At 50.0% G+C, this 22,963-nt stretch overlaps 2 protein-coding genes across 5 annotated transcripts in view; both read right to left on the bottom strand.

Moving 5' to 3' along the window:
- Positions 1-489: 489 nt before the first annotated feature.
- The window catches only part of LOC139048885 (N-acetyllactosaminide beta-1,3-N-acetylglucosaminyltransferase 4-like), a 50,959-nt gene continuing 28,485 nt past the window's right edge, over positions 490-22,963 (bottom strand). The window contains exons 1-2 of one of the 2 annotated variants that reach the window (XM_070523797.1): positions 3,880-4,012; positions 490-2,729 (exon numbers count right to left, since the gene is read on the bottom strand). In XM_070523797.1, coding sequence (XP_070379898.1) covers positions 1,255-2,729; positions 3,880-3,976 — 1,572 coding nt within the window. In that variant the 5' untranslated portion in view covers positions 3,977-4,012 and the 3' untranslated portion in view covers positions 490-1,254. Of the gene's footprint in view, positions 2,730-3,879; positions 4,013-22,963 lie in introns of those variants that run through there. The other variant, XM_070523798.1, reaches the window with a different exon arrangement.
- On the bottom strand, positions 13,639-21,250 carry LOC139048886 (N-acetyllactosaminide beta-1,3-N-acetylglucosaminyltransferase 3-like). Of its 3 annotated transcripts, none has more exons than XM_070523800.1 (3): positions 16,709-17,125; positions 16,523-16,586; positions 13,639-15,488 (listed from the first exon to the last, which is right to left on the bottom strand). In XM_070523800.1, the coding sequence occupies exons 2-3, from the start codon at positions 16,548-16,550 to the stop codon at positions 14,011-14,013; spliced, it is 1,506 nt and encodes a 501-aa protein (XP_070379901.1). In that variant the 5' UTR covers positions 16,551-16,586; positions 16,709-17,125; the 3' UTR covers positions 13,639-14,010. The 3 variants fall into 3 exon arrangements, with proteins under 3 accessions (XP_070379901.1, XP_070379900.1, XP_070379902.1); XM_070523799.1 differs by having other exon boundaries at positions 15,976-16,586; XM_070523801.1 differs by lacking the exons at positions 16,523-16,586; positions 16,709-17,125 and adding an exon at positions 21,137-21,250.

The raw sequence follows: 22,963 nt of genomic DNA on the forward strand, positions 1-22,963 counted from the left end.
TGGTGATGTGATAAAACACTATTCCAAAATTTACATCCTCAAAGGAGTGACTCTAAAGTGGTTTAAAACATATATTTACGCCGAAAACCATGCGATACGTCCGACGTCGGTAATATACTCGTACAGTTGCCAAGAGTGTGGGAAAACGTGTGAGAAAACTTGCAAGCTCGTCGTACGTCTTGTTGGTGCGACCATGTCATTTGACGGTTAATTGGTGCGGTTTAGATGCACATCTGTTCATAACTTAAAGCTGAAGACATAGACTAGACGTCTATTAGACGTCTAGAACCAGTAGTGCCAACAATCGCATCCAAGTAGTTTCAAACAGGTTACAACACTCTGAGCTGCCACCTTTCCGACACACTGCACTTCATATTTGAAGGAAAAAACCAGTCAAAAAGCACAAAGGACAAGAGGAGAGGTTCGCACCACCCAGTCGTTGTGGTGTGAACCTCTCCTCTTGTCCTTTGCGTTTTTTGACTGTTTTTTTTCCTTCAAGTATGAACCAACTGGCCCGGATTTCAACCCTTCTGCAATGCACTTCATATACGTGGATGGGACAGTGTCATACCACGCATGTGTTTCCCTTTCTATACGTCAGCTAGCGTGATGAGCCGATGGCCACTCTTATGACACTTTCTAAAGTAGAAACTTCTTTGTTAACATAAGTCTAGAACCACAAGGTCGCCCATTTTAAAGCATATACCGTTGCGAAGATAAGGACCAAGTAACCATCGGCTCTGGTGCATCTATACAGAAGTGACAGAGTCCGCGTATTTCACTATAGCAAAGAGCGCAGTAAAAAAAAATGACAAGAAGTTGACAGGCACTTAAGTATCCTTACGTCATTTCAATGCGAAGGCACATTGGCCTCTCCAAGTTAGCACCTCAAATTAAAGCTCTACCTTAATCCACCTTAATCCACTTTTATCCACCTTAATCCACTTCTATCCACCTTAATTCACCTTCATTCACTTTCGCCTCGGGATTTCGCAGTGCGAGCCGCCGCAGATCCAGCACCGGGCGCGTGACGTCATCACTCGGTCACGTGGGTTTGGGCAGTTAACGCCGGACGGACGCTCGATTTTCTCGCTTCATGGGGCATACAAGACTTGCGCCTTAAAAGTGAATAAGTTATGCACTTCGCTATCCCGACAAGTTCGCTCTGTCCTTCCACACGTTTCTTTTTTCTTTTCCCCCAAACTCGCTAGTCGGAGATCCGCGATGATTATATAGCGCTATCGGCACGCCTCGTCAAGGAGTCCTAGAAGGTACGTTCACTACATTCGGCGAACTTTTTGCGGTGGCCCCCGAAGGGACCGTCCCAGATGCACCTGTACCTCGCGTAACCGTAGGCGATGACGTCGGCGATGACGTCACGGCAGCTGTCCGTTGTTTGTCGAGCGCGGCTGCCACGGACTGCCAAGCGTGCGTGCGCTGCTCGGCGTTGGACACCTGCACGACCATTAGGGAACCGTTGACCACCGACGGCCACTTGGCGGAGGCGAACGAGTAGAAACGGTTGAGCGACTCGTGCTTCACGCCCGCCACGGCCGCCAGCTCTCCCGTGACGTAGGCGTCGTCGATGGGTAAGTACGGCACGGCGAAAGTGGCGTTGTACAGGGGCCGGAGCGCGGCCGAGTCCATGAACACCGCGCTCCCCGAGCAGTACCTGGGGAACACCTTCTTCGGGTACGTCTCCTCGGACAGGTACCACGGCAGCGCCGTCTGCCTGAGGACCGGCATGCCGTCCCAGACGCAGCAGTACAACTTGGGGGGAGCACTCGCGGGCGACGGCGGCGGCGAGCCCGGGGGTCTGCCGCCGGCGAGCTTCTTCATCAGCGACGGAAGGTGCACGACGATGTCGTCGTCGAGCTTGAGGACGTAGCGCGCCCGCGGACAGTACTCCAGGGTCCACTTGATGCCGTACACGTACTTGTACGTCAGGTTGCGGTACGTGTCCAGGTAGGGCAGCACGGCGACGTCGCCGTTGGCTTCGGCCTCGGAGGCCACACTCCGGGCGACCTTGTCGACGGGCGACATGCCGACGAAGAACACGGCCGTCCAGTTGTGCTGGGCGCCGTACGTCGAGTTGCCCACGACCTGCCGCAGGATCCGCCGGTGTTCCGAGTGAGTCGCCGCCGTGTGGACGAAGAAGAGGTAGTCGAGGTCCCGCCGACAGTCTGACGCGACCTTAAAGGCGTTGGGTAAGCTAGTGACGTTCTCCAGCGGGAAAGGTACCTTGTCGTAGCCTCGAAGCAATTCATCGGACGGGGTCCACGCATGCCCGACGTCGTGAATCGCTGCTGTTGTCCCCGCTGCTCTCGTTGCCGCCGGTCTTGGTGACGTCACTGCCACTGCTGTCATCGGTCTCAACGGTTCCGATGACGACGTCGTGCCCAGAGCTTTCGTCGCGTCTAGTGGTGCTCGTTTTGTCTCGGACCACCGTCCCTGTTTGGACGTTGTTTCAGCTTGTTCGGCAGAACCGCCCGTCTTTGAACGATTCGACCAAAGGCCCCAACTGTGTTGCGAAGCTCGACTGTGCCGCTCGTTGGCGTAGGAGCTCTCCGCGACTGCGACGGTTGCGCCGCCTCGCGTCGTGTACGGTAGTGAAGGCGTACCGACGGGGTTGTAACCCATGGTCCAGAAGGCGACGTAGACGACCACGCCGAGGCCCAAGATCGGCACCCATCGCTTGGCGGTCGACGTGAAGTTCGTCAGACAAGAGTCTGCAACAAAGAGAAACGGAGAGAAGAGTGCATTGATGAGGATGGCAACCTGACAACACTGTACGAAGGAAGCAGAGGGCTGGAAACTGTGGAACTGTCTGACCCGTACTTGACTCCATTTCCCAAAGCTCTCGTATTCATAGATGGAGTACGGTCACTCCCCTTGCACTCCCCAATCGGAGTGGAGGTGCTCAGTCTCTACAACTGTGGACATCGAAAGGGAGCGCTCGATACTCCTTTAGGCGGGTGCAACTGCCTGTCCAGTACCTGGCTCCAATTTCCAGAGTTCACGCACTTCGATTCCAAGTCTATCGCCGTGCAGACAATCTGTACGTTCACGAACTTGACTACCTCCACAGACCCTCTGCATACTTACCCAAATATGAGGATTTCTGCACGCGGCACCGTCAGCCATTTTGATCAGAACTGATTAGAAAGAAACATAAATGCCCACCTGCACAGATGTCTGTAAGTTGTTGACATTTTATCGACCCACGGCGAGCTAGCCCCTCAACACCCAGTAGGCTCTGACAGGGGGCCGAAATCTAATATATATCCTTTTCCGTCCGTCCGTCCGTCCGTCTGCACGTAATAATAATAATATTTGGGGTTTTACGTGCCAAAACCACTTTCTGATTATGAGGCACGCCGTAGTGGAGGACTCCGGAAATTTTGACCACCTGGGGTTCTTTAACGTGCACCTAAATCTAAGCACACGGGTGTTTTCGCATTTCGCCCCCATCGAAATGCGGCCGCCGTGGCCGGGATTCGATCCCGCGACCTCGTGCTCAGCAGCCCAACACCATAGCCACTGAGCAACCACGGCGGGTCGTCTGTACGTACGTACGTACGTACGTACGTATGTATGTATGTATGTATGTATGTATGTATGTATGTACGTATGTATGTATGTATGTATGTATGTATGTATGTATGTATGTATGTATGTATGTATGTATGTATGTATGTATGTATGTATGTATGTATGTATGTATGTATGTATGTATGTATGTATGTATGTATGTATGTATGTATGTATGTATGTATGTATGTATGTATGTATGTATGTATGTATGTATGTATGTATGTATGTATGTATGTATGTGAATAAGTGTTAACATAACTTACGCTAATTGTGTAAGCTCGTTACCTTTGATCGTTCCTAAGAGCCCTCTTCTTGAGCGCCTTCTCGCTGAAGTGACTCTTGCCGCAGCAAAGTGCCGACCTGCGGTACAGCTCATTTTCATGGCTTCCGTTGATGCCGGCTCCTGAAAACAATTGCCTTGCACTATGCTAGAGAGACTTCTGACATTCGGAGACACGCGTTTTACGCATCGAACTGCAAAGGTCGCGCTGTAGCCTGCCACCTGTCACGCGTGAGACGACTTTCAGGAAGTGACAGCCCCCTTAGCGCTGTTTCTTTTACCCACACGAATAATTTTTCAACGAAAAGGCTCAGGACATATGGCAGCTTTAGCGACGTCTTGAGGGTTTCGATCAATCATACACAGCTGCCCCAAAAAAGCTATTCACTGTTCGTGGACGACGGCGACATGGCGCGACATCTGCGTTGAATTTCAGATCAAAAGTTTCAAGCACTTGAGTGAGAATTGCCTCAAGAGCAGCACGTGGCGTGCTTTTCCATTTGAGACATTGCAGAGAAACCACAAGTAGAGCCTGAAGTTACTAGTCTGTGTGACGTCGTGCATCTCTCCAGCGTATATGTATGTCTGTAAAATACATGCCCGGACGAGCGCAATAATCGCCAAGAAGCAACAGGTACCACAACGTGTCACACAAGCCGAGTCACCCTATCACGCACCTCTAAAGCTTGCACTTTACTTGGACGGATAGATGAATGACACTAAGGAATACCAGAAGGGTCACGACATCTGGCCCGGATTGAGTCGTCGTAATTCTTTTTATTGAGGTAATAAAAAGAAAGATTTTGGTCACCCGGATAATGGCGACGGCGATTCCTTTTCGCACAATAGTAATAACGATAGGGAAAGTGCTGTATAAGATATGCAGAAATGTCACTGGCTTGGATACTGTAGAGCGAGGTAAGCTAAATAAATTCAATTGAAAAATCCGCATACAGTCCTGGACACGCTTGAACTTACAGGGATAAAGAGCGAGGACAGGCTGGCGCTTCGCACTATGTAATACCTGTTCATATAACACGCGTACAATACTGCTACACGAACACGCACACGAGGCCAGGAGCGAGGCTCGAGATGGACAGGCACACGATTGAGGAAAATACACAGATGACGTCACAATGACGTCATCCGTGTATTCTTCATCCGTCATCTGTGTGACGTCACAGACGTTTAGATCATCTTTTTATGGTTCCTAATGCCTTCATACATTTGCATTGTACGCATTCCACTTACGCTTGAACTTTTTCATCACCCTCTCCTATAATGCCCTAACGGGCCCTTAGGGTGCTTAAATAAATAAATAAATAAATAAATAAATAAATAAATAAATAAATACTCGCGTGGACATAGACACGACAGTAAGAAGCAGGTTTCGTCGACACAAGACACGCCACCTAAAGACGTGCCGGACACGCATTTTAGGCAGCAAGCGCACACAAACACAAATGGTGGAAGTCAGTCCGCGGTTTACATGCGTCTACCTCCTTCAACACCTAAGACATGTTTTGTGTATATAGGGTGTACGTGTGTGTGTGTTTGTGTCTTTTTATCTTTTTAAGTGTACCAAGTTTTAAAATCTTACCCGCGGAGGATAGCACCGTTCTAACCCTTGATGATGGGGCCATTCTTTTTCTACGGGAAATCGACACGCTTAATTGAATAGCTTGCATAACTACACTGATTAACTTGCATAATGAAGAAGATCGGCGCTGCTTGTAGAAGCACGGCGCGCGGCGTTCACGCGGAAAAGAAGACACGACGTTTCGACAGCGCAAGCCTTGCGATGGTTCCGCCAATGCCGGTTAACGTCATAAATTAATAATAATAATAATAATAATAATAATAATAATAATAATAATAATAATAATAATAATAATAATAATAATAATAATAATAATATATGGGGTTTTACGTGCCCAAACCACTTTCTGATTATGAGGCACGCCGTGGTGGGGGACTTCGGAAATTTTGACCGCCTGGGGTTCTTGAATGGTCACCTAAATCTAAGTACCACGGGTGTTTTCGCATTTCGCCCCCATCGAAGTGGTGATAAATTCAATTGCGTGCCGTGGAATAATTTATGTAAAGGTAATCAGGACCCGCTGTGGTGGCGTAGTGGCTTTGCTGCGCTGCGCTGCTAAGGCCGAGGGCGCGGGATCGAATCCCGGCCGCGGCGACGGGGGCAAAATGCAGAAAACGCCCGTGAAGCGTGCACTGAGGTGCATTTAAAGAACCCGAGGCGGCTAAAATTAATCCGTAGTCCCCAACTAGGTCCCATTGGAGAGGTCCCATTGCAGTGTTCACACTAAGGGGCCTCTTTCTATATACCTTTCTCCTTATGTAACCCCCCCCCCCCCCCATGTGGCGTTCAATAAACTCAAACTCAAACGGCATGCGTAATAATCATATCGTGGTTCTGGCTCGTCAAATCCCAGAATTCAGTTATGTTAGAAGGTGTATGGCTACTGCAATTATGCTAATTCTTCAATTAGGCATTTTGATTTCTCGTAGAAATGACGGCCACCTCATCAAGTAATTTAGCTCAAGGGTGATAATTGTGCCATCTGCCACAGACAATTAAAAAAAAATTGGTCCAGCTAAAAAACAAAGAACACCTTGTGCAACATTGTCTTCGGAGAAATGTCCGAGTGCATTCAATACTTTTGGCTGCGCTGTTTTTGATTGCCTAGGGCCGAGCAAATCTTACGAGTGAAATAGGACAGTCGGAATCACTAGCCGAACTATAAACTCTCTCCTTATAAACGTTTTTCACTCATATGGAGTCGCCACTCTGAGTGACTTAGTGAATAGTTTTAGAGCATAAACCCGCTCGCTAAAATCAAGTTCAACTGTTGTTTCTTTCTCTCCTCCCCCCCCCCCCCCCCGTATGTGCCTGTACGCTGCATGTCTATGACTGTTGAATAAACAGCACCAAGAAACCACAAGTACCGTAATCTGCGGCATGAAGAAACTTGCCCTGTCACGCCTGTCACGTCCCTCTGAATGCACATATGGATTCGTAGATGAATAACCAAGGAACCACAGGTGTACTCACGACGCCTGAAGGCAACTGGACCTATTTGCTCATTTCTCAAGCATGTTGCCTCCATAAATAAGCTGCGTGTGTGCGTGTGTGTGCAACGGTTGATCGGCGTGCTTTATTATTAGTAGATATGGCGAGGCACATTCGTTCATTCAGCCTTGTCACTTGGTCGAGGCATTAGCAGTTCAATTCACCTTTACCAAAGGAACTCCTATCCAAATACGCTGAATTGGAAAAAAATGGCGTTTTTCTCGGCGCTCACTGTACCGAAGTTAAAGAAGTCAGTTGCACCAAAAAAAGAAAGAAAGAAGAAGAAGAAGAGAAGCTAATATCTACCTACTAGAAGAAGCAGATTTTTCGATTTTGGTTATCAATAATTTCTAGAAATTGTTGAAAATCGCATAGCTTATAAGCTAGGGAAAACAGCTTAAGAGCTCCGTAATTCAGCAATAACAATAAAGAAACTGTATCGCAATTCTGTAAACTGCACTTACTGAAACATCTCGAACGAAAAAAAAACATTTGCACACCCTTCTGAAAGATATGACACTTGTCTGCGAGTTAAGACCTTTGCAAAACTTTCGCAAACATTGCGACATTTTCGCATGCACGTATAGAGGCGATATTCTCGCGTGTCAGGTTTGTCATCTTCATGCCTTGCAGTACATGGACTTTCCAGTAGTAGTGCGCAGCTGTGACGCACTTAGGCCGTCAAACCAAACGGTTTGACGACCGGAGAAAGTCCGCTCTCCTGTTCGTGACTGATGTCGTTCTTCGCGCTTCACTGCAGGACTTACGCCAACGCATTGATCGTCAGCCATTTTGATACGTTCGCACATCGGCCGAAGCCTGGAGGTGGTCTATACGCGCCTCGCTATCGACATATAGGTTCATATCATATCATATGATATCATATCATATCATATCATACAGATTCAACATAGAGATATCAACACACTGTAACAACCCCGGATGCGTGTGGGTCAAATCGAACTTGCGGGTCGAACGTGTGGGTCGAACGTATCAATATGGCTGACGCATCACAGATGTGATGCGTCAGCCATATTGATACGTTCGCACATCGGCCGAAGCCTGGAGGTGGTCTATACACGCCTCGCTATCGACACATAGATTCATATCATATCATATCATATCGTATCACAAAGATTGAACATATAGATATCAACACACTGTAACAACCCCGGATGCGTGTGGGTCAAATGTGCTCGCGGGATGCCCGAGCCATGGCAGCGAGCCAGAGATGTGGCGCAGGCGCTTGCACCTGCTGGATAGGCGTCCTTAATACGTGGGCAACGGTCTCGGTCAATGTGGCCGTGTCTGGACAAACGCTTTTGACACGGGCCCCGCTACCGATATCTCAGTGGCTACGGCTTCGAGCTGCTAAGCACAAGGTCGTGAGTTCGATTCCCGGCTCGACTCCCGATTCCCGGGAACCGGGAGTCGAACCGATTCCCGGTTCGACTCCCGGCGAGCACCGTGAATATGAGGAACGGCAAAGGAAAAAAGAAACGGCAGTACTATACCAGCGGTGGCGTGCTGTCAAAATTACCATTACTACCGTTACTCTAAATTACGATTACCATACCATTACTCTAAAGCAACAAAGCATTGCGTACACCGCGCTCAGCAGTTGTAGTGGCGGTTTTCAACAGCTTCGCTGGACCTCCACTTTCGCAGGGCCGGGATGGCGAGTCGATTTTCTTTTTTTAAACGAATACGCGCTATCGAAAACACTTCGCGACTTCCTCCCAGATTATATAGCGGCCTCACGCAGTCTGTTCGACAGACGATCGACAGCGAATGCGTTCGCAGTACGACTTCGCGGATGTTCCTATGTGAACTCGCACCGATATTCCCGCAAATTCACTGGCACGACAATTGGGGGTCGAAGCCACGACCTTAGGCGTTAAGTATGTGGGCGAAGTTAATAAACACACATTTAATTAAGATAGAGTTAAGGCACTCGCGTCCTCGACCTTTGACGGGAGAAAACAGTAGGAAGCAACAACGCATTCGATTGAGAATGTCAAGCATTTTAACGAATGTCTCGTGATAGCGCAGGCTTTCGCCCTCATCCTTATTAGCGTATGCTAAGCACAACTTTCTGTCGTTGAGAATGACTCTCAACTTTTCTCTCTTTTTTTTTTTGCTGACTCCTCGCGTGCCGACACTTCAGTTGCATCAACGCTTGCGTGGTACCGTCGCACGAGGTCGCGGGATCGAATCCCGGCCACGGCGGCCGCATTTCGATGGGGGCGAAATGCGAAAGCACCAGTGTACTTAGATTTAGGTGCACGTTAAAGAACCCCATGCAGGTGGTCGAAATTTCCGGAGTCCAGCATTGCGGCGTGCCTCGTAATCCGAAAGTGGTTTTGGCACGTAAAACCCGATAATTTAGTTAAACTTTTAATACTCGACAGTTCAAAATTACTTCAGCGCGCATGTCGCGCCGCTACCCACTTGTTAACTTGACTCTTACACAGTCTAGGAAATTGGTCAAACGTCAAAATATCTTTATGGTCGGTAGATTTTAACTTTGCCTTGTTAGAGTAACACAGCTAACCGAATTTCGTTCTCACGATGCCGAGTAAGGCGAATTTCTTTTTCGCTGGCTTGTTTTCAGATATGGTAGCAGCCGGGGCTTCGTTGATCGGTCGGTGTCAGCAGAAAGAAAAAACAAACAAAGGAGCGATTATTAAAATGTGAAGCTGGCTTATACGAGTCGGTATTTTGTTACTTTGATGAGTCGCAGGAAAAAAAAGATTAAAGGAAAAAAGGAAGAAGCCGCGTTGTCGTATGCGCGAGGCCCGGTTGGAATCTGAAAAGCGAAGTAGTCGTCGCGGTCGCCGTCATTCACGTGCCACGAAAAGAGGTAAAAAAAATTGTTGTTCTTGACAGTACATAGCGAACCTGTCTGTATCTGTGTTGTTTTCAACGTCAATTCAGCGCTCTTGTGCCTTCAATTGACGCACCAACTTAGCTAAACGGTTCACGCTTCTACACCATAGCGAACTCGCTTACACTTCGACGTCGCAGTCGTGGCTTGCAAAAGGTCATCTAGTGTAGACGTCACGGTCTAGCGCAGGAGTGCGACGTCACTTAGATCCGGGCACACTGTCGTCGCATGCAGTGAAGGCAAGAACAAAATGTAACAAATGACTATCCCGTGCCGTCAATGTGTTTAAATGCGTAAGCATTTCTATGCCTACCCAACGACTAAACCCGTTCGTCCATCCGTCCGTCCGCCGCGTATGGCATTCAAGGTATAGCGTGCGCGCAGCAGCAAACGAATTCACCTTCGCGCTGTCTCTCGCTTCAACGCGAAGCGGCGAGAACACAGCGCACACGAAGCTATCAGTCCTCGGCGCACCCCATCGCAGATCGCTTTCAACATAGGGCCCGCGCGGCCGCGCCATATAAGCAGCCGCCGCCAGAGTATGGTCGATCACGGTTGATAATCGTTCGATGCGGATGGATAAGGCGCTAAAGAGCGTTAATATCTTGTAATGATGGGAACGTCGTCAGTGCACCTGGCGCCGCCACCTGCGGTAGTTTGCTCGCGCCATCAATTCACTTTGCACCGCCGTCTGCAGCGGTTCGCGTTGCCGCAGCGCTGTCGTCTGCACTCCGGTCGGATCAAGTTTCGCAACATCGATAATGACACCGGGATGCGTGGAGCTGAGCAAGTGGCACAATGCTCACGCATACTTGGACAACTCCCAGAGGAGTTTCTGCGGGATTTTTTTTCTCTCGGAAGGCAAGATAAACAGACAGCGGCGAAGTTTTCCTACTGTTGCCTGATCGGCAAACAATTGTCGATCGAAACGTTGAACGACGCACGGAAAGAGTAGTGTCGTCTGCTCCTTTAGCCTGAACTGTGCAGCTTGCAGCTTGCGGTAGTGCTGGCAAAAAAAAAAACAAGAAAATTTGGCAGTGTCTCCTAAAGGGCGAAGCTTCATTGTCTGTGACAGCAAGGCTTAGCGTCACATCTTCTCAGACGGTGTAGTAACTATGCGCGAATCTCACTAACCCGGAGGCGACATGTACGCGCGTGCGACAAAATTTCTGGCAGACGTTAAAAACTTTACCACGCCGCGTGTACAGGGAATGACATCTCATGGACGCCGCTATACGCTGCTTGCAAAGAGCTGCGCCAGTAAAACCGCATCACTTTCATGTTAGAGAACTGGTGTTGTTTTGCACATTTAATGTTTAATCGTCCGAGAATATTTAAGATAAGGAGCACGCGCTGTACGTTCTGTTTCGTTACACTTGTTTGCGGGCTGCATGCCATTGTCAACGTTCTATGGAATGATTTAGTCGAGAACGTGAGACCGTGTTTGAGCAACTTCAGAGATAGAATAGTGCAGCAATATATAACTCACATATCCAGCATGGATAGGCATGCAGCATGTATATATATATATATATATATATATATATATATATATATATATATATATATATATATATATGGAGCCTTACGGCAACGCCGACGGTGAAGGCAAACATTCGCTTGCAGTGTCCATACAATTGCTATAGCGATAAAAGAGCAGAAGCATCGTCAATTGTTTTCCCTTATTTTTACGTTTTTCTGTTCGTCTGTTCGAAGCGGTGAGCAGACGAAACTTCTGTTCGTCTTCGTTTTTCGTCGCTTTGAATAACAGCCCTTAACAAGCAAATTTCGACAACAATACGAACGTGTATTGTAATCGTATCCACCTTCAGGTAAAATTGACGCCAATAGGGACTGCCGAAATATTTATTTCTTTGCTTGCGCTAAGTGTGACGTCAAAGCGTATATTTTCAAGACGTCGTACTTTCTACCTTGTCTCCAAATAGGCTACGCAAACTGATAGGGATCGAAATATCAATGCGACCGGTTGAACCGCGTCGCATCCATTGTTGTTAATTTCGTTGCACTAAAAGAAAACACGAAAGAGGAACACTATTAGAAAATGTGATTAACGAAGACATTTACAGCTGAAGTTCTCAATTGTGTCAGCGGGTCTTCCAAATTTGACGATATTTTGATCATTTAACACGAAGCTTACAGTTCTGTGACTTCGTAAGGTCTGACGTGCTCTTTTTCTTGGGTGCTAAGTTTAGCGGAGGCAGGGGATACACGTTTTGACAACTTGAGAACGGAGAGTCGACTGGCTTTATTCAAAAGTAAAAGCAGGTTTGCCGAGTGACTTGGGTGGCGCCCCAGTCGGCCAGCCTCCTAAGTTCCAAGAGAGAGCGGGGGGCAATGACCCCAACGGCGAGGCACGGCGAGGTCAACTGGATTTCCGGAGCAAGGGGCGATGACCCCCATGGCGAGGCACGGGGACAGCGAGGTGACGGACGGTCGCTACACTCTAATAGGCTAAGGGGGATCAGGCAGCGTTAGGTGTGGGTGATAAGAATAAACATTAAAAGCCTGCGAAATTAAAAGAACCGGTGTAACTGTGCAAGTAAACAAAATGGTAAAATACTTTGTGATCTCCTACGTAGAGTGGTCGATGTCATGCTTTTAGCTGTGCCCTCGTATAACGCACCTCAACATCTTTAAACAGTGGCTTAAGTAAGCTGGAGTACCCTGTATGTACTTCCAGACAACGAGAGGCAATATTATTCTTATCAACGCTTTTCTTTTTAATTCCGATCTGAATTAGCTTGCCTTTTGAGCCGTGATTAGATAAGTGAGGCCGATTGATTGAACTTTGACAGTCAATGCAATGTCTCTCAGCCTTTATTTGTATTATTTAGGGCAGTCATTGCACAGAAACTATATATATATATATATGTAGAGACAGAGGTAATGCGTTGAGGAATAAGCACTTCCAGTCAGACTTTCCATTAACGGTCTCTAATAGTAACGCTTTCATTTTGACAGCCTAAATGTAGCATATGCCGTCCCCTAACGTCATCGCATTGCTTAGTCGCGAGCTGGAAAAGGCGGTCTGTATGGTATCAAATGATGAGCTCTAAATTTGGTCAAATGTTTAACAGGAAGTGTGCCGTATTAAAGTGACACTAAGGATCAACATAATGTTGATGGCGATGATATATGGTGTTTAGTAGCGCAAGTACCAGAAATGGCCAAATACCACCATGGGATATATTCTGTTAAGCTGCCTTATAGTTCAAGTTGCAACTTCTGACGCAGCAAAGCGGTCATTGTCACCGTGAGGGAAAGTATGGACAGACTAAAAACGATTCAGAACCAAATGACGGGTGACCACGGTCTCCAAGATGTCCCCGCGCAAGCCTGCTGTGACGTCACGTATTTTGGCGTCGTCAACAGGGCTATGGCCAAATTGCTTATCGCTGCAGAGCGCTTAAGTTGCACTTTAAAAGAACCAAGCATTGAACTTAGCTAATTTCGAGAACGTTTCTGGCGCCAAAACGGCCCAAACGATAGAAATCACCTTTAAATTTGTGACGACATATTGACGTAACCATTTCTAAGGTATATCGGCGCGAGCATTGCTGAAGAGACATTCGGCCGTAGTTTTCTGCAATAATAGTGAGCCTTAAGCGCCAAGTAAGTAAATGTAAGGTTCTTGAAAAAACGGATTTACCATTCGAAACTGATTTAGTGCTGCTCGTTCATGCTTCATTAAAATGTTATCACAACTAACGCTTTTAGCACCCCATACATGTCACCGAAGTGTACCATTACAGATTGAAAATAACATTAGAAATTTTTGTGGTGTTTTATTTATTGTCGCTTCTGCGGAGCACTTTTTGTTATTCCCGGGCACCACCGCAAGCCTTCGAGCGCGTTGCGTCAACTTCAGACGGAGGAGGAACTGATGTCACCACAGCACACTAAGGTGCCTTACAAGCAGAACACAGCGCCTGAGTTCTTCGAAACTTCGTTGCTGCGGAACCAGCTGGCCCGACTAAACATCGCGTCAGTACGTCATTTCAGAGGCTATCGAATCGACAAGTGAATAAGCCTTGACCAGGTTGTCGAGCCTCGAAGTCGCGGTTCAGAACTGCCACCATTCACTTTCGTCGCTTACGGACACACTGTTCTTACCCTAACATCGCTAGCCTTTCATCTTCACCCTTGACCACGCACGATAAACGCGGCGCTGTCAGCATCATCTCGTCCCGTCGGTTCTCCTCTGCTTCGAGAAACTACGTTGCCACCACTGCTCTGCGCACTGCGTTCAACAGTGTCTCCTCTGTCCCGGACGTGCACCTCGCCGTCACCAGTGCCAGCTGCTTTCTGACTTTCAGCTTCCACGCTTGCCGAAGCCACATCTCGAGTCAGAACGTACGTGTCTTCGTATAACAATGGTGGCTTCGCGCTCATTTCGTGCGACGTCAAGTTAGCTGCGGAAGGCGGACCTGCTCCTTCGTCATTGGCCGCTGCCGACTCGTCCGACCGATTGAGACTGGTGGCGCCCTCTTGAGAGGACGTCTCGTAGTCCAGGAAAGCCAGCGTCGGTTCCCTCAGCTCCCTCATGATGATGTCCCAACACCTGCGCCGGTTCTTGGCCCGGGACACATGCGCGAACAGGTACTTTCCCCTGGCCACCTCGCGCCACCTGTCGTCGAAGAGCGAGTAGTACCGGTTCAGCCTCACGTGACCCACGCGGGCCTTCTTGGCGGCCTCACCCGTCACGTAGACGTCGTCGACGGGCATGAACGGCACCTCGAACGACGCGTTGTAGACGGCCTCCATGACCTTGCTCGCGAAGAGCACCACACTTCCGGAACAGTACCGAGAGAAGACGCTCTTGCGGTACATCTTCTTGGGGATGTACCAGGGGGAGTCCGTGTTCCTCTCGACCATCATATTTGTCCAGACGTAGCAGTGGAAGGCCACGGGCTCCGTCGGCGTGCGACGTTTCAGGTAGGCGACCAGCTTGGTCAGGTTGATGACCATGTCATCGTCCATCTTGACGACGTACCTGGCCGACGGGCAGTTGTCCATGGTCCACTTCATGCCGTACACGTACTTGTACGTCAGGTTCCTGTAGGCGTCCAGGTACGGTAACATCACGAGGTCGCCGTGCTGTTCGGCCTCGTCGAGCACCTTCTGCTGAACGCCCAGGTTGCGAGACAGGCCGACGAAGAAGACGGTGGTCCACGAGTGCTTGGTCGCCATGGCGACGTCCCCTATGGTCTCGCGGAGCAGGCGACGCTTGGCCCAGTTGTTGGGAGCGCTGTGCACGAAGAATACGTGGCTCAGGGGACCACCGATTCGACAGCGGTGCACCACGGAGTAGGCCACCGGAAGGAAGGAGACGTTCTCCACTGGAAAGGGTAGCCGGCCGTAGCCCCTCAGCAGGGCCTCGACGGGTCTCCAGAACAGCAGTTCCAGGGGAACATCACTCGGTCGCGTCGTCGTTCCTTGTCGTCTGTCTAACACGCGATCGGTTGCGGAGAGGCGAAGCACTCCGGGCGGGGAGATGCGCTTCCAGCAGTCCCTCTGCGAGTACCAGTAGGAGACGTTGAACAGTGTGAACGCTGCCAGCGTCGCCAGCAGGGTCCACTGCCGCGTCGCTACTGGCGGGCTCGGCGAGCAGGCACCTGCGAGTGGTTCATACGTCAGGGTGGTCTGCTTGCTCTACGCTTCGCGAACGTGCAATGAGACTTCAGTGCGGTCAGGCGAGGTCCGTGCGTGCAGAAATGCAACCGTGCCACATGCTCCACGACGTGCATGTCACGATGACGTGATCGAATCGCCACGCAAGAGTGCAAGCGTTGGAAGTGCAGCGGAGGCCGGTGCATTATATATACTACCATACCGCCAGGCTTCCGCGGTTTGAGCACCTTGTGATTTGTACGCACGGTCGGCAGACAATGGGCTTAAAAAGCTCGGGCTCGAAATTCTCGCGCTGCGTGCGACCCGAAAACGTGTCCCGGTGCGCGTTGCATGCTCAACGGCAAATTACGTAAGCGGTGACAACGAGCTATGGAAGGCGAAAACAAATGCTACATTGGCGGAGTCTGCAGACCAATGGGCTGGATTCCGCGGACTCTTACCGCGCTGATATGGTTCGAGATGAGCACTTGCCTTGACTATGTGGCCTCATTGGATACGATTGGTTGCCAGACACCGCACCTACTGACAAATCTCGCATCCGTTCATACTGCGCTAACGCCTTGAGTGTTCCACTTGTGTCGAACGTGCAGCCATAATGGACACGTGCCAAGTCATTTAATAGCTGGAGAAGCTATAAACGGTCCACTTATTATTGAGCATAGTCTCCTTCTCTCGACAGCTACCGCCGTTGAGCTTGCCGGGCATCTTGTGCGCACGAATAGCCCCTAATAATAAAAGGAGTAAATCCTTTCGTTATTTGAGTGGCTCGAAGACTGTTATTTCACAAGTAGACGCTATTGCGACTTGTACTCAACCTTTCCGGGGGTTCTGCGTGAGCTCAACTACGTCAACACAAAGTAATTGGGGGGGGGAGAATGAGACTGCGTGATTCCGACGTAACTTTGAAGTTCTTGTTGCATAACGCAGTATAGTCAAGTGCACGTGCCCCGAAGTGCATGCAAATACATACACACCAACAACATCTTCTCCCACGTTAGAATGAGAAAACTGTTACAACCTCTAACCAGTGTGCCCACCAACTTCATCTTCTCGCCAACTTTCCAGGCTAACGCCTAACTTTCCTGGGCAACGCAAAACGAAAGCGTACCGGTCTAACCTCTGGTATGGAGAAAATTTTTATAGATGGCAATCTTTACGTCTACCCTAAGAATGGAGAGATTTAGCGAAACCTAGACGTACGTACCAGTCAGGACGCGCACCGGAATAACCGAATACCGGACACGGGCAGCATGAGCTTCGGAGCAGCACTGCTCGTAGCGACATCTTGCGTCAGTGTGTTCAACCAAAGCGGGCTGAACATTTATCTGAATGGCCGAATATTCCAATTACTTGCTGGCGTAAGCGCGTAGGCAACGATACAATCACCGCGTCAATGGAATTCTCCTGCCCCTCATGGATATACAAAAGCCTTAGAACGCAATAAGTTTCCGGTGCGCTAACGGTTGATCAGATCTCCGCAAGATGCCGCCGCCGTCACTTCCAGGCTCGGACACGGTATTCCGATACAACGTTATGCGTCTGCGCCAGCACGTTACGTCACGGCTACGCTAAAAGCTCTGTATGGCAAACGATAGCCCAGAACGAGATGTGCTTTCCTCGCGTGCCCTCACGCTGTGTGTGCTGGCAACCATGAGAACCGGAAGTGCGAGCAGCCGGTGGCGCCGCCAATCGGAGCACTCAGTCGTCGTCGAAAGGAAGGAGGCTTACGCCTTGATCGTAGCCGGTCCTTATGCCACTCATACTTATATTCTAAAAGAACAAACACCGAATTTACTACAGCCTTCACAGTTTCTAGCAAGAGCGAGGCGCAACGCGTCAAATGACGAAGTATCCCCTCCCCCACTTTCCCGACCGGTGTACGCAACTTCCTGCCTCTTTGAATGCATGAATCCTTTTCTTTCTGTTCTTTTCATTGCTTTAAACGCCATCAGCTGCAGTAAACTGTCTCAAGCGCCCGCGGCACTTGTAAGAAACGCATTTTTCACTGATGCATAAACAAAGAAATCCAAGAATGAAAGGAAACTGCTGCGAGAGCAAACTTCAGCTCGGCTGGCACATGCTTGGGGGCGCAAGAAATAATTATCGTTCTCTCAGCACACTTAACGTGTCAATCCGTCGCTCTCTTAAACATAGCCCCGGCAAAAGGAAAATACGCAACGAACCCGTACTCAGGTGCGCATATTCATTTCTAACGTGTTACATATATATTCATATACATACAATCTCTGCTGAGTGAAATAAACGCCTGTGCGGCTGGAGGTGGTGGGGTGGGGAGGTAACTCCTCACGGGGGGCGCACAGCGCAGCGCTGCTGGTCGTAAACAAGTCAGGTAATGACAAACACAGCCACTCCACTCCCCCCCCCCCCCCTCCCCCTTCCTTCAAACACACACACCTCCCACGGATCGCAAGACAGGCCCTTCGAAGCGAGCTCGCGACGCCCGCGAGACAGCCAAAATGTGCCTTTCGAATTAACCCGAGGTGGGATGCAGAATAGAAGGCTGTCTGCTGGGACACCGAAGGCTTCGTTGAACAGAATGACTCGAGCGAATAAAATATTAACCTCGCCGGACGGTGATGCGCCGATGAAAGGACGGAACGAGACGAAGTCCAAAACTAAGCAATGAATTAAGGTAGTGAAAAGAAACGCGGCCGGAACTGTCGATCGTGGAGAAGGCACGACAGGGGGAAAGTTTAATGGTATACGGAGAGATGAGACTATGGCGACGAGCTCGGTATATGCCCCACCAGGTGTGACGGCGATCGAGGGATGAGATGAAAGAAGGCAGAGGAAAGAAACGCAAAGACAAGGAGACGCACACGCACAGTCATATGCCTATACTGTATGTGCCTGCCTGTAAAGAAGTGATGGGCCCGTACTATATCGAAGCGCAGGCACCGTATACTCAGAGCAATCTGAAAGACGCGGGGACCGCAATCTGGCCGACAAGGAACAGTGACGTGTACTTTTTAGTGCCTGTTTAATAAGTGAAGGGGCTTAACGTTTGAAAGCAGCGCGTACACGGGTTATGATAGAATCGCGCGCTTGGTCGCTTTGATCTCCTGGGATAATCATCGGAGAGTTTTAGGCTTTCGGTAATCGTATAGTTACGGTTTACAGAACTCCGGTACACCGTGGTGATTCCCACAGTAGCAGCTTAAAAGTAGCAGCGCCGGTAGCTCCCTCTCTTGATGCTTTCTTCAGCTACGAGGAATTAGAAGCACTTTCGCCATTGTTCTTGCAGAAAGGAAAGAAAAAAAAAGGCAGAAAGCATCCTTGATGATTTTCTACGTCATGCGAAGCATTTCTGTAAGGTATGGACGGTGCAAACGTGAGGGCAAGCTTTTTTTGTTTCTCAAGTGCCATTTCTTAAGTGCTTTCCGTGACGCTTCTTCGGCCGCAGTATGGTTTTCGGTCGCACTTAGTATAATCGACGTACTGCAACGATAACGATAATGCGACGTACTCGCAAGTGGAAGATCGACCTCTCTGGTGAACACCTGGTCAGTGGCGTAGCAACATGGGCGGGGGGGGGGGGGGCCGTGGGCCCCGGGTGCACGGGGCCAGGAGGGGGGAGGGGTGTCATATACGTCTGAAGACACCCGGAAATTGTCGATATCCTTGCCTTCCTCGACTACACCCGGGGGGGGGGGGGGTGACAGAAGACCTATGGGCCCCGGACGCCAGACAACCTATCTTCGCCACTGCACCTGGTTAATGGCACCGCCACGTCTCGTGCCTAGTGGGCACTCGGTTCGTGGTGTCTGGGGCGTGCGCCAAACGATTCCTCTGTGTAACGGGGGGATGAACCACTCGTTGTCCGGGTTCGATCTGTGGCCCGCTTCGTTCGTTCGAGAGAGTCCGGGCGAGTGTATAGTGTATAAATTGTCGTCGCGCATATGGACCGCACATAGAACGTCCGCGAGAACGAGGGAGTCTCTTTCGCGACAAAGACGCGCGACGGCCACGGGATGACGATGGTATACGACGATGATTGTGCGACGTAGGTGGAGTGAGGGTGACGGTGCGACGGATAACGGAACGACGACAACGCGATGCCGATGGCATGACGAGGGTGGCTCGGCGACGGTGGCGCGTCGAAGGGAACGACAGAGCTGGAATGATGACGACCGTTCGGCGACAATAGAGACTTTTAGCTTGCACGCTATTACGGTAAACGGGAGCGGCTTGGGCGGATTACCGGATGGTCGGGGAGTAAACGTGAGCGGTGAAGCCGCCTGGTGTTGTAGAGCTCAACCAGACAAACGCATAGCTAAAACTGCAGTAACTCACCATATCCTGCTTCGTCGCCACTCGCGCAAATTTTCGGCAGTGGCGTATAATTGTGAACACGATTACGCCACTGTCGAAAATTTACGCCAGCATGCTAAGCGGAATATAGTATAATTAGCTCTGTGTTTGTGTGGTCGAGCTTTACGCCACCAGCTGGCGCCACCAATCTGGCCGCTCACCTTGACGCCCCCGCTAAACCGCCCGCGCTTGCCCGAATACCAGACACGCTAAAGGTCTCTAATGAGATAAGACGCTAAAATGGTTACACTGGTACGCCGACGACGCGGCACGACGACTGTACGACATCCGAAGACGCGCCGACGGTGACGTGATGACAAAGAGATGACGAAGGCGGAAAAACGACGACGGCCTGCACAACAAACGTATGGCGACAGTTGGTCGACAGCGTGCAATCGATACGACAAAAACGACAACGGAGGAATGACCGCGACGCCATGATGGCGACTTCGCGATGGCGACGATGGCGTGTCGACGGCGGTATGACGTCGAAGGCTCGAAGACGGCGGGATGACGATGACGTACGAGAACGCGGTGACAGCGACAGCGTAAAAATGGCGGAAAGGTGACGCGATGACTTGAAGGCCACTATTTCGTAGCGATGCCTTACGCCTTATTCCATGCTATTCTTATCATCCACCACACGCGGCCGCCTGATCACGTTGATAATGTGGGCAGACCGTCGCTCTGACCACTGGCCAAGCGCGAAAACCGTGAAAAAGCATAGAATCGGAAAAGGCATCGCTACGAAATACTGGCCTTGAACGCGAAAGAATGATCGCAATGTCGCGAAGGCAATGAAACCAAGACGACGGAATGACGACGATATGATGACGGTAACGACGGCATGTTGGTGTTCAAGAGCTCACGTCGGCGGTCGCATGCACCACATGCCCCCGCGGGCCGCCTTATATTCGTTGTACGTCAGCACTATGTCGGCTACCGACCGATCAGTCTTAATTCGCACTATATCCTGTGTTTGCTTGCACTATGTCCGCTACTGGCCAATCTGGCCGCCTTAATTCGCACTATATCCACATTTTTTAGACTACACTCTCACAGGGACTGACTCTCATCTCTCGGAGATAAACCGTCGTCAAAGCATCATCGCGTCCTTGCGCGTGAACTTGCTCTGATCTTATAGCTCCGACTCGGCAAAGAAATGCTTCGCACTTAGAGAAACAACCAGCCGCAATTGTATGCTTGGTAAGTTCTGTACGTGCTTTGGCACGGGGCAAGGGAGGGTGGTCGTTAATTAATCCAATAGTAATAGTAATCGCAATAAAAAGGAAATCCGAACCTCCGTCCATTACGTCCTCGGTAGACGTCACAATCCACGGGCCGCTATCGCAACGCGAGCATTTCTTACGAGGCCGACAAGTTTACGTCCCCACACCGCCAGGAACTGTTTAAGTGTTTCTGCGTGCGGTGCTCTTTAAACGGCCGTTCCGCGCCTCTGTTACAGTTGTCGCTAATGAGCCAGCGATTCAAGTGTAGCGCTAACCGGTGGCCACAAGTGGCTAGTAACGAGGGCGCCAAACAAACCGCGTGCGTCCGTAACCCCGTGCACGAGTGCTACGCGGCGTGTCTAATGCGCGCCGCAGTCCGCTCTTTGTGTACCGACCGCGCGAGTTGCCCTCGCATCATGCCGCGCTAACACCGCCCCCCCCCCCTCCCCTCCTCCGGCACGCTTCGCTAATGAATCCACGGAGCCAACATACACGCGTGGCGGCGCCAAGCGGTGGCTTCGGTAATCGAGACGGACGCAAAATGCACGCGTTTCAGCGCGCCGCGGCGCGTTGGCGCGCGCCCGCGCGTCGAGCGTGTAAATGCAGGCGCCGCCGTTCGGTCCCTTTGTAGTTCCAGGTCCATCTCGATGGCGCGGGCCGCACATATTTCGCGAACGAGGTTCCACGCAGGCTTTCTTTTTTTGTTGTTGTTGCTGTTGTTTTGCGCTGCTATGCTAGGCTGCGTCGCTCAAATGGCCGCCTTCGTTAACGCCTGCTTTGTTGCCGAACCGCATGTGCCGCCTCCATGAAGGGCTCTAACCGCCAGCGCCATCTGTGTTGCGAAGCCGGCGCTATCATTCTTTCGCGTGTGGCGACGCCGAGCTCGATGATGTGTTTGTCAGAGCGATGGGAAGAGATCGATCGAGGCTGACGAGATCGTTGTTGATCGTTGTTGTTGTGTTAGCCGTGGAGTCGGAATGGTGTCAGTGGTATGACAAAGATGATGAGATAACCTTGAAGAAGCCCAGTCACTCAGGCCAAGAGCTGCGGTAGGTATTGTGGTGACGAATTCGTGTGAAGGGCAAATAGATAGAGATATCGTTGTACTGAAGAGTCGTTCTGAATGAAAACTAATAAATGCCAAGCATTCATTCGAACCTTTTGTCCAAAAGACGAGCGTCGACTGAGGAGAGCCTGCCTATCCTGCATCCTTCAAGCCTGCAGTCGAATAACCTTTTGCAACTAAATGTGCCTACTCCTGCACTTTCCTTTTTGTTGTTGTTCACATTTACACTCTTCTCTGCAAAGCCTCGTAGACCTAAGTGCATGTGAATGAATGTATGAATGAATGAATGTATAAATGAATGAATGAATGAATGATTGAAGAAATAAATAAATAAATAACCCGATACACTGAGCAGCCTCTGGACGCTGTTTAGTTGTTGTTGTCGTTGGACACAAGGAGCACACTTGGTCATACTCTTCATTTCTTTTCCATTTTTTTTACAACGAGCTGTACATGGCTAGCCGTTTCATCCCTTCATCCGTCAGTCCGTCTGTCGGTCGCCTGTACGCCGAAAACTCCTCCGGCGCAACCCCATGCACAGGAGCAAAAAAATAATAATAATAAAGAAAGGATAAAGAGAGGCGCGCGATTAGCCAACACCACCTAAATAGCACAAGGCCTGTTTACTCCTATCCATAACGTCACGCTACCAGGCCCGATATTTCCATTGACAAGGCTGGCGTGATGACGTCAAAATCACTGTTGCCTACTCTGTAGCATCCCCATTAGATTCTATGGCAGTCGGGCCAAGTAACGTGACGTCATGGGCCGAAGTGAAAAGGCCTTGTGCTATCTTGTGCTATCGTGTTGGATTAGCCGCGCCAGTAGCGAC

Source organism: Dermacentor albipictus, chromosome 8 (genome assembly GCF_038994185.2).
Source record: "Dermacentor albipictus isolate Rhodes 1998 colony chromosome 8, USDA_Dalb.pri_finalv2, whole genome shotgun sequence".
Lineage (NCBI taxonomy): Eukaryota > Metazoa > Arthropoda > Arachnida > Ixodida > Ixodidae > Dermacentor > Dermacentor albipictus.

Coding starts and splice junctions, on each gene's coding strand:
- LOC139048886 (XM_070523799.1), bottom strand. CDS start 16,042: ATGCGAGATTTGTCAGTAGGTGCGGTGTCTGGCAACCAATCGTATCCA. Junction 15,489..15,975: donor AATGAGGCCACATAGTCAAG/GCAAGTGCTCAT, acceptor AACCACTCGCAG/GTGCCTGCTCGCCGAGCCCG.